The sequence below is a fragment of the Phalacrocorax carbo genome, chromosome 9 (assembly GCF_963921805.1).
Source record: "Phalacrocorax carbo chromosome 9, bPhaCar2.1, whole genome shotgun sequence".
NCBI lineage: Eukaryota > Metazoa > Chordata > Aves > Suliformes > Phalacrocoracidae > Phalacrocorax > Phalacrocorax carbo.
In genome coordinates, this window is record NC_087521.1 from 26,798,907 (window position 1) to 26,810,945 (window position 12,039).

A 12,039-nucleotide genomic window follows, 5' to 3' on the forward strand; every position below is an offset into this window, starting at 1 on the left:
GCAGGAAGCTTTACGTTTTGCATGTTCACTTTGAGTCTTGCTGCACCCTTAACCAGTGTATCTCTCATTAGGAACCACATAATTTATCAGAAACCCGTGGTACACCGGGGATCAGCCTTGTTCTCTCAACCACTATATATTTTCCTCTGGAAACAGATTTTTATGTGTTGATTACAGCTAAGACTGACTAAAGATCCTGAGTCGAGGTGACATGTCCTATTACCAAACACTACACAGATCAAGTCTGTACACAACAGCATTTATATGAAAAGGTATTTCTAATCCATCCAGAGCAATAATACTTAGGTGGGGCACATTAAGAGTTTTAGTTATTTTTGTGCTAAGCAAGACCAAGTAGTTCCACCCTTCCGCTGCAACCATGGTAAGCGTTGCTCATTCAAGAAATCCTTGCTAACAAACAAGGGAAGGAAAACAATTGTTTCGATCCCACGCTGCCAAATTTCCAGGAGGTGTCAGCCACATTATACAATCCAAGTTCTCAAACAAGGTACATCTTGACACGGTTCTTCCTTCAACAACTGCTCTTCACTGAAACACGTTTCTCTCCAGCACTCTGCCTAATTGGTCCTTCACACGAAATGAGGAAAAGCGATCTTAAAGACTTACATTGCTAAGAGGTCAGATGAAGCTTGCAAGGAGCAAGCGCAAGTATGTAGAGCCAGACAGTCCCCACACACTGGATCCTCCTCCTTATCCCTCTCACCATACTTTAGCTCTAATACTCCCAGTTCCCTTGGCGTGCAAACACCAAGCACACAGAAGGCACTTCTTAGGCTGGCCTAAGTTTTTCAGGTAGACACAATCCCACCAACCACAGGTTCTCAGGACATTATTTTCTTTCAAATAATCATCCACAGCATTTCTAGATGGAAGGAGTAGCCAGGCACATGCAAACTTCAAGCCACCGGTGAGTTTGGGTTTTTTGTTTTGGTGTGGTTTTTGAAGGTCTAAAAGCTGGAGTTTTCCATTCTGTGCTCATGTTCTTTAAATCTTCTCCTAAAGGATGTCTATTTTTACTAAACAAAAAGCTTCATCCTACACAACATACTCATTATTGTCTGCAGACTTCTACATTAATTTTATTAATAGAAACCAGACTGAAGATTACAGAAAACCATTTTAGCTTTGATTTTATTTCAGGGGGCTTTTAAATCATTATTAGTTTTATTCCTCACGGAGGTTGCCCCTCTGCACATGAGCTATCTGCCTATATGACCTGCAATAAAGAAAGACTGAAAGTAAAAATATTTTACCCAGCTGGGTATACACCCAGGTGTATACACCCTAGAAGATGTGGAAGAGCCACAAGTAGCCTATCCTTCTTACCTTTTTACATTGTACATTTAAAATTACATGCTATTCTGTCATGCACTCAAAGAACATTTCAAATTTTTCTTCACAACTATGAAACTTCTAAAAAAATTAAATTATGTTCTCAAGACAGTGACTCCAGGAGTCAGAGCCTTCAGTATTGCTGTAAAGGATATGCAGTTTACCCTGCATGCAAAGTAGCTGGCTTAATTTATGAGAAAAGGAGAACTGCATGTTTTGGCAGGTGGCTGGAGAAGACATGTATAGGTTCTGAGCTAGGCTATTTCTGTCCTAGCGTAATAATGAGAGCTTTAAGAAACATTTTTTTCTCTTGCTTTCTCAGATCTCCCATGCTGTAAGAACTTTCACTCAAGTGGTTTTGGATTACCAGTTGGGTTTTGTTTTCATATTGCTGGAAATGGTGCAATGAACCAGGCTGTGTTCTGCTGGTTGGAAAAGGAGAAAGAAAATGCACTGACATGCCAGTACAGATATGTATTGGTGATTAGATCAATCTGCCTTAAATCAGATACTGATTTTGCAGTTGTGTTCACAGGGACAAGCTCACATGTAGTCCCAATCCTCCCTCTGTTCAAAGACCATGCTGCCTTAGTTTACATGTTGTGTGGCAAAAACTGACCACTGATCCTGACTAAGAATTAATATCACGCCTTTATTTTGTTTAAGCCACCTTTCTTCAAAGCCACTGATTTATGCAAAAGCTCTTTGGTACACTAAAGCCCCTGGCATTCTCCGAAAAGCCCAAAGTAGCTAAACTGAGAAGAATGGAATGTAGTTTTCATCCTTTTTGAAGTCTGGCTTGTTTTGCTGTTCAGTGTTTAAACTGCTTAATTCTAACAGGAATATGTTTAGTTTAATTCTGGTTAATTTCTTTATGCATTCTAAAAAATATTTTATAGGTATTTTAAATATTTTTCTAGCACATAGTTGTGTTTGGGTTGGTTTTTTTTTTTTAGAGAAGAACTAATGAATAACCTTATAACCACTAGATTCCCATCAACTAATTTCTAACATAGTTCCTATGTATGTAGGAACGTACTATGGGAGAAATTACTTACAGCTCCCCCATTCAGTTTTCTGAAGTGTTGCTTTATACAAGTCAGATGCCACAAGTCCCTCCCATGAAACTAGATTTTATTTTCTTATTATGGAATGTCAACTTCTATATAATTACCATTTTATATGCCTATGATATTTGGCAGTTATACCGGTGCAGTATACACAAGGGTCAAAGGATTCACTCATAAGCAAAAAGCATGAAATATTCTCTGACAAGTGGGATTAAAGTATAATGCACTTAAAATCAATGATTCCTGCATAATTTAAACTGATAAAGTTTCAAGCTGCTACAAATATAAACAAAAACTTTTATAATTAAAAGATGAACAAGACAACATGATATTGACAGATAACTAACCACTGACTTTGTGAGTACCCTCAGCTCTAACAGAAGGATGAACTAAAGACACTTTCTCCTTTTACTTCTGTGAAATACCATTTCCACTGGGGGGTAGGTAAGGTGGGTAATGGGATGTACAAATTGCATTAGTTAAGTTTCATGCTTTTCTAAATGAAAGAATATGAAAGACATCGTTGATTCAGGCACTCCGAACACTATTAATACAAGTCTCCACACAGAATTTGTATCTTTTATACACCTTCAGACTCTTGATCCAAACTAGGAAGGTCATTCTAAACCCCTTAGCAAGTATAAAGTGAAGTCTCTTGTAGTTCATATAAATACTTCATCTGATGTTGTACTGAGATTTCCCATCGGTCAATTCCTTAAGTGCAGAAGAGTATCTTTTTGGATAAGAATGGAAGAAGTACTATGGAAAACAGCCCCTCCTTAAAGTTGTACTGTGTGAAGGCATTCCCAACACTGACTCCATCTGCAAGTCGCTATAAGGGGTTCCCTTGACCTGAAACATTTTTGATAGCTATAGCATTCACAAGTCTAGTACTGAAAAGATCCAGAAACCACTTCTAATCCCACCAAAAGACAAATTGCCAAAACACTGATCTAAAATTCTTTAGATAGCAGTGGTCACAGCCACTATAGCAAGTAATTTGGCACAGCAAGACCAGAACAACAGATGAAAGCAGTCTGTGCTGAGCCTTCCCATCTATACTGTATATGGTTCATGAATTTTGCTTGAGACTGTATCTAGCCTCCTGGACCAAACATGCTTTGGAGCTGTTAGAAGAGTCAAACACGGTGAGTGATACTTATGTACTGCTTGGGGCCAGAAGCACATTTGGTGCACACCTGGAACGGAGGTTCTAGTTTAGTTTCCTCCAAAAGGAACCCAGCTTGTATAGCAAAATCATTCTGCAGTAAGTGGGGGCACTCTCTTCACAACTGTGCTACTGCTTTGAATCAAAACCCTAATGGAGAGGTAGACACTTACTTACTACTGTCTTGATTCTCTAGGCCTTTTATCTACTCAAACCTCTTTGAGCAGACCTCTTTTCTGGACTTATTTGGTAGCTTTTAGCCCTTCCCTAGACTTACCAATTTTTTCCCCATTTCTGCTTTTTCCTGCCAAACTCTTTGCAGCAACTTTTCTCTCTAAAAGCCATGCTCAAATAATACATGCCAGTGAAAAACAAACACTCAAGTGAAACAACTGATTCTTGTCCGGTATTTCCACTACTCTAAGATAACACTTCCTTTTTTTGTAACCAATGTTGCAACTCATCAAGTTCAACATCCACTAGAAAGTGAACTTTTGTCTTACAGGTCAAGAGGTTACTATTTGTCTGAACATTTTACTTAAAATGCTCAAATTCCTTCAGCAGCTATGCCGACAATGATCACACGTGAACTACGTGTTACCTGATCACATCATTAGACAATGGTACAGACAAAGAGGCATCCTTGAAACACTACTTTCTCTCTTAGGTGTCCACTTTCCTCAAAATTAGTCTCTGAAGTAGCTTAATCTTATGTGGATATGAAGCTATTACTTCACCCACTACCAAGTGCATATGCACATAGATACCTCATTGCTTTCTGAACCTAGACCAGTAGGGTTCTGGCATTTTTCTAGCTTAGTTTCTGGTCTGCCTGTGATACCCCTGTCCCACAACTAAACCTTATGTGAAGGAGTCTGACATGTCCAAGGCACAACATGCTTGGAAGAGAAGCCCTGTACCCAACACGGTCCTGCTCTCTGTAGGGACAACAGGAGATGAAGATAAGGAAGCCTAGCCTTAGCCACCCACAGCAGAAGGTCCTAATTGGTTGAAGTAAGCCACTAATGGCTGTCACTACATTTGACTTCAGTGGTGCACTTTTTTTTCCACTTTTAGCAATTATTTAGTTAATAACTACTTCTACTGGCAGCTATGGCTTTAGTTACAGGTGGTTAAATGCTGAAAGGGTTGTCTTTGAGGTTCCCCAGAAGTCTCAGGAATCCTATGCCTACTGAAGGGGACACGCTCATGAATGCTTTCGCCAGTGGCAAGCACTATCAGACTTCTGTGACCGATGAGACTTTCATCAAGCATATTAAGAAGTAAAGCTTCAGTCCAGGGTCCTGGGACTGGCAAGTCCTCAAAACACAAGGCGTTCCTATCATCCCAGCATGATTCAACTTGCTGTCCAAAAAACAGATCCACCAGCCTTTGATCTTCAAAGATGACAGGGAACAGCCTTTGAGGCAGCCAAATGCGTCTTTCTGCATTACCAGATTGCTACAGAGACAGGCAGATGGGTGGAGCAGCCTCTGCGTTCCTACCATAGAAGGAGCCCAGTTCTGTATTAAATTATAGCAGCACAGAAGTGTACATATGGCAAGTGGGAGAAAAGGTCCCAAATTCAGCTGTGCAGCTGCTAGGTGGGACCACCCTCCTCATACACACATTGATGAGACACTTGTTTTGCTACGCTGAAGCCAGAATAAGCCAGTCACAAAAACAGCAGAACTGGACACTAATTTAGCTTCAAAGGGACCTCTCACTAGTACCTAGCTACATCCCACATTTGGAAGTATTTTAACACATCTGTTTGCATCTTTTGTCTTTAGGACAAGTACAGGTCAACTGTAGCAAGAAATCCGATGCACAAACGATTAAAGTTACATTATTACAACTGAGAGTAAAAATCTCTTACCTCACCAAATGCACCTCTGCCAATCACTTTTATAATTTCAAAGTCATCTCGATGGAGTTGCATTTCCTTTACCAATTTTGTAAATGGTCTTGCTGTTTAAGGAAAAAAAAAAGAAACCAATTATAAAGAGAAACACTGTAAGCCAAAAAAAAAAATCCATAAACCAGAGGTCAAAAGTACTTGTTGCATGACCAGTGCAATAGTAGTTCTTCAACTACTATTAGAATTGTAGAAGGAAAAGATATTAATTACACTATTTAATTAAACACTGAGAATTTTTAGATAAGTTCAGTCCTATGATTGGTTCGGCCTTGCTGCCAGCGGGTAAAGAGCAAAGTAGTCTTTCAGAAGGATTCCACCCCCCCATCTTTAGGGTTTTGTGAGTTAGTGAAGGACCACATGAAAGGGAGAGAGCTGGTTCTTTACAGAGAAAATCTATCCTATCCTTCAACCACTGGAATAATTCTCTTCTTAAAAAGTAAAGCTGAACTCTGCTTATCATTTCAGGTAGTACCAACTAAAGCTTTAACAACCCACTCAAGAGATAGCTGTCTCCACTCAATAGCAATGAAATAATTTTCTACAAGGTCTGTGGCTAATTTAAGATTTTTACTTTGAACTATCTTTTCTGTAAAGCAACATTGACCAGATCTCAATTAGACAAAGTATTGAAGGGCTGCAGCCTAGATGATATCCAGCAATTAACTAACCTATGCTTCCTTTGTTCTGGTGGTCTCACTGTATTCAAGACATTTCTCAAAACATACAGTTGATAAATTCCACTGTACCTGCAGATCCCATCAATTTTCTCCTCTCCAGTTCCCATTCAGAATATTTTATTTCTAGCATATCACAGGATGAGAATTACTGTTTAGATACAGCGTTTGTTACAATTCACTACTCTGATTATGAAGACCAAATCAACAAGGAAAACAGTGGTACAAGCTGAAGTGCACAAAAGTATGGTGTCTACAAACCAGCAGCTAACGCTTCTAAGCACAAAAACGACTGCTGCTCTTCACCTCATCACAAACATTATTAGACTAAAAAGACCAAAATTTTTAAACACATGTATTTTTACCACTTGCAGCTGAATAAAAACATCACAGAACTCCTACTTGTAATTCAGCCCAGACTCCCATTTTACCTCACCTTACATTATGATTAAGCTAGTGAGTTTTAAGCCAAACCGAATTCCTACAAGAGGGGTCACTGCCTTGACGATGTATTTCAGATGCTAACACAAATAAACCAAACTGTACAAACACACAGAAGATGCAGAAGTCTGAACTGGAGATTACAGGCTTCAGCACGAAGTCTAACCAAGGAAGCCTGAAAACCTCTCAGCAAAAATTCATAAAACAGCTAATAAAATGAAGAAATAGCTGTACTGAAGAATAGCAATACTGCTTCTTTGTTGACAGAAGTGTAATTGAAAAGTTTGCTCCACAAGTAATACCCCTTTCACTGGATGTTTCCTGTCTATGCAAAGCACGAAATTTAAGAACAAGCCTCTACTAGATTTTCTGCTAGATCCCCCATTTTAGCTGGGCAGAAATGCCTACCACAGCCTCCCCCACCACAAAGCCATTGAGACTATCATCCCAAAACCCCAAACTTTCTAACGAACTTACCCAGCAACACCAACTCAAACTAGTTAGAAACCTATACCAGTCCAATCAGACATCTATACAAGTAAATACCACTGCCAATGGCTGCGATATACTGCAAGGTTCTCTTGCCTCCTTCCTTTGCCATCAAATCAGGACAGATTGAGGAAATGCAACCACAGATAAGAAAGAAATGTGAAAGTTCCATTATCAAGTTATGGATCGTTACTGCAGAATGCAGGTCATTAGACTAATTTTGCAGAACACCAGCTTCTGTTATTAAAATTCAAGGGGAGGGGAAATGAAATCCAGTAATTTTACTTCTGGGAGATACTAACCCAAGAATATTTATTTTTGAAAGAAATAACCAATTTTAGCAATAATTCTCATCAGTAAATCAAATACCAAAATAATTGTTTTAATTATAAAGAACCCCGCTGCTGTAAATTTACCACAAGCAACTTTCAAAGCAGGAAGACACAAACCTACACAACTTTAAGCTGTCTTGCAGACTTTAAAAAAAAACCCCTTATTTCTTACTTTTTTCTTGTTTTGTCAAGTGGTGACAGAATATTTTATTATTTTGTCTACGGTTTTCCTTGCTTTGAAGTGTATCAAAATGCCCCTTTCTAAAATTAGAATTCTGTTTAGAAATGCATTAAGTTGTATTAAAGCAAGCCAATTCAATTAGCTTTATCTGTTAAAATAAGATAATATTTATTATGTATCAAGCAACGCAGGTATGTAAATTTGAGTAAACAGAAGAAATAGTATCTGCAGAGAAGGGCATTAGTGCTATCTTTCCAGGAATTGTATCCTTCAAGAAGGAAGGATTAGGAAACCTCATTCTCCTTACCACCATTTCAATTCAAAGACTGCAAGAGTCCTAGTTTGGTCCTGTTTCTTCCATCTCAGTTGGTCAACTGAAGTACTACATATTAAAACAAGTTAATTTAATACATGCAAATGAAAAAAGTATTCCCTCCTAAAAGGAAGTTACTATTTTTACAAGCTTTTTGTGCACTTAACTAATGTTGGCTTTTAGTATTTAGCAGGTGTTGCTGTTCAGGAACAGTGCATCTTCAGTGGCCTCTCTGTTGGAAAGCTAAGCACCAAATGTGAATATTTAAACATCCAGAAAAAATTTAAATTGTATAGGACTTCTCCATAAATGGAAAAAAATCAAGTCTCTGTCACGGTATCTCAGATTCCTTAGAAGTAAATAAAATTTGAAAATAAAACCCAATATCCACAGAATGTCATCATCACAGAGACTACAACAGAGGTTACACAGCAGATCAGAGCTCAGAGGAGGCAACGCATCAGTGATTTATTTAAACTGATATTTACTTTATTGGCATTTTGGAGTAGAACTGTGTTTGCACCGGGATGTGACCTGTTGCTTTTAAGTACTGGATTGCACCATTTTTACATCTTAGGAAGTTAAATCATAACATATTTCCCATTTGCTTTCCTGCTTCCCCTGAGGAGGTGTTCTTCCTCAACCCTCTAATACCCAGATCAGCAGCATGCACAGAACTGGCAAAACTGAGTGAGCAGAAACTTGCACCAAAGAGTATCAGAGCGCTGGTTCGCTGTGCTTGCCAGAGTGATGCCAAGTGATATACTCACCACTACGTAACTGGTAAAAAGCTCTAGCTTCTCCTTTTACATATCACTACTTTATAAATTGGAAACTTAAAGCAAATCTCTCTGCACATACTAGAATGAATAATTACACTTTACTGATTAGTTTTGATCCTAATATTAAAAGCAGGACTTACGATTTGGAGTTGATTTAATACTTAATGAAAGCATTTCATCCTGGCAAACAGAAGCATTAGCTGTATTGGGGGCTTTGTTGGTAGTGATTACTGAATTTTGTTTTATATACTGTTGTCAGCGTAACATTAGCTGAGAGTAATTGCAAGAGTTTGTTTATTCATGACTGTGAGACTGTACCCAGATTTTGGGATAGGCATTCTACATGCAATATATTTGTATGCATCACTGCCTTTTCTCTCAAGCTGATTTTGTATTGTTGTACTTACACTTGTTTGGAAGAAGGGTGTTCTCCATAAGGCCACAAAAGAAAAAACCCAACTAATTTTAAGGAGCCAAGAAATGTACATTCTCAAGAATATAATATAAAACAGTAACAGTTGATGTTTTGATCAATGTTCATAACGGGAAGTGAAATGCCAGCATTTATTCCTTCACTGAAAACCGGGATATGTATGAAAGACATAATTCTCCACCCACAAAGAAATTTTATTCCTACCATATTCTCCTATTCCCCTGAGAGATGGGACTAGGATATTTTGTTTGCATGAGAAGAAAACATCATCCTGAATAATGTGAAAACATTAATTTGAAGCGCAGTCATAGGTAAATAGGTTTGTGAGCTGGTGCACCTACACTGCAGTCAATTTGTATTATGCCACCTGATAAAAGATATTTGAAGATTGTTTCAGAATGGCTAAAAGCTGCAGGAAATGCCAGCAGAGACTATTTGACGTGGCAGATTGGGCACTCAGCACTGCTACCCCAGGGATGGATGCATGCCAGCCTCTGTCAAGGTCAGAAGCATACGTCAAATTTCCTCTCTTTTCTGAAAGCAGGTCAGGGAAGGATGGTAGTATTGTCAATGTCACCCTCAGAAAATAATAGGACAACTTTTCCCAAGCTAGAATGTGGTTAAAAATGAGAAGTGTTGAGGTATGTTTTGGATTTTAATTTCTGGTCAGATTCTGGACCATTCGCTTTATGTCAATAATTTACTATCTGGAATCACAAAAGCTAGCATCTTTATATTACAGTGGACAAAAGACTACCTGCTGGGTTTATGATAACTACTGCTTCAGTGGTAGAGTTACCCAACAGCTCTAATTTGAGGACTCCTGTGTATTTTGTTAGGCAGTGCAAGTTACCAGAAATTCAGAATCATAAAAATCACTGAGTCAAAGCTGCCAAATGTTCAAGAACATCTGATGTTTTGTGTCACTGGCATCTTCAAGTTTTAAATAAATGTGGCAACTGCAAGAAAATAATACACAGCCTTACAGGTCTCTTTCAACAATTCAGGTTGAAAGGGACCTCAGGAGTCTCCAGTCCAACCTCTTGCTCAAATCACAGTCAATACTGATTTCAGACCAGGTTACTCAGGGTTTTGCCTGGTCAGGTCTCAAAAACTTCCGAGGATGGAGACTCCATGGCCAATCTGGACAACCTATTCATATACTGGACTGGCCTGCACCAGACAGTTTCACAGTTCAGAACTGATCTTGTGATTTGGGGTTTAAGTCATTATATGACATGATGATAAGATTCAGGTAGATCTACCCAGAAGGTATGTTTGAACTGTCTGGTCATACAGAAATTCATCTGCTACCGTGCTCCCTTTATCTACTCATCCCCTTTACAACACGTTGTGGTAGGAAACTATGTGAACTGCAAAATATTAATGTCAGGGAAACAACAAAATGATGCAGATAATTATCTGTGGAGCCACATTCCTACCAGGCAGATCCAATATTTTATTTAAGATCTTTTATTTGGGGGAAGAACATGAAAGAACAGCAATTTTTACCATTTCCCTCACCATCCCTCTTAACTTACATTCTAGAAATCAAGTAACTTGTTTGCCCTTTGTGCACCCTTTTCAAAGAAACAGCATTCCTGTGATATTGCTACTAAAACAGCAGGCTGACAGGTTTAACAAGTTAGTGCTTGTATACATGTCTTGGGAGATACCCACACCCAGGTAGCCCCAGCCTGCTTACTAGGGTGATAAATACCTGTTACAACCCACACTTGCTTTTTAAAGAAGTACAATCCTCTTGCTACCTCATTGTGAAATTTTCCCTGTATTTCAGAAATGTAAGTTTTTGTTAATTCTTCCATCCTTTGTTGACTCCAGTCTTCATTTTTCCAATTATAGATCCTTCCCTCCTTTGTCCACTGCTGTCCTGTTTCCTCTTACTGTCCATGCCTGTGAATGCTTTTTTTCAGTCTGGTTTCCTAAGGAAATAAGGTATGTGTGATCACACTGCTTGGCAATCTGAGTCCATTCCTCCAACCTGGTACCTTCTGATCTCAGTGAAGACCCTTAATATTCCCTTTATGGAATTTCACTGAAGTTGTCCAAAGATACCAAGTTGCTACAAGTTTTATGAAAAAAAAACAACCACCACACACCTGGCAGTGAATATAGGAAAGACACCCACAATGTCTTCTCCACTAAGGGAAAGGCTGCAGTAGAAATCACTGAGCAATCACCTACTTAGTTGGGCAACCAGCATGTACTAAGGTGCAAAGCAGACGTACCTTGCTGTCCCTAGTCATGGAGAGACAGTAGAGTGACACTGACACAGAAGAGGGAAGAAGGAAGTGTACAGGAGAAAGGGAAGGTAGTACAGTGGGAAGGACAGAGGGTTATTCCACTGAGCCTAGTAAAGGAGGTGGATCCCAATTCTACAGGAAGCCAGACTTCAAAGTTCTACTGTTCACAAGCAAAGGGTGACACGCCTGTGTTCTCTGACACATTTTCTGCTGTGCCTTGACTTCTGCTGTGCCCTCCCTCCTGTTTTTATAACATACATACACTTCACTTACTCTGTCTGCCTCTTGCTCAATGATCTGATTCTTCATCATTCATCAACATCCATTAGACAAATAAATTCAGTGGTGCAAGACTTGTTATTACAATGACACAAGCTCCACTGGGTTAAAACCTGAGAAGCACAACCTGGTTACTCTTGCAAAGCGCTTACAGCCCTTGCAGAACAGCCTCTTGCTAGACACTGCTTCACATGTTGTCAGAGTCCCCTTTATCCCCTGAACAAGGCCATCCAGTTTTGTAGTGCCTGGCTAGTCAATACTTCCTAATTTTAAGATGTTCTGTTCTAACAGTATTTATCTGAACTGAAACACCAGCAGAAACAGACCTAGACACTAATA

The 12,039-nt window shown here is 39.1% G+C and overlaps 1 protein-coding gene across 4 annotated transcripts in view; it reads right to left on the reverse strand.

Moving 5' to 3' along the window:
- Nucleotides 1-12,039, reverse strand: part of CDC42BPB (CDC42 binding protein kinase beta) — a 96,070-nt gene that overhangs the window by 61,002 nt on the left and 23,029 nt on the right. For all 4 annotated transcript variants that reach the window (XM_064460819.1, XM_064460818.1, XM_064460817.1 and 1 more), the window contains exon 2: nucleotides 5,471-5,562. In XM_064460819.1, coding sequence (XP_064316889.1) covers nucleotides 5,471-5,562 — 92 coding nt within the window. The remainder of the gene's footprint in view (nucleotides 1-5,470; nucleotides 5,563-12,039) is intronic.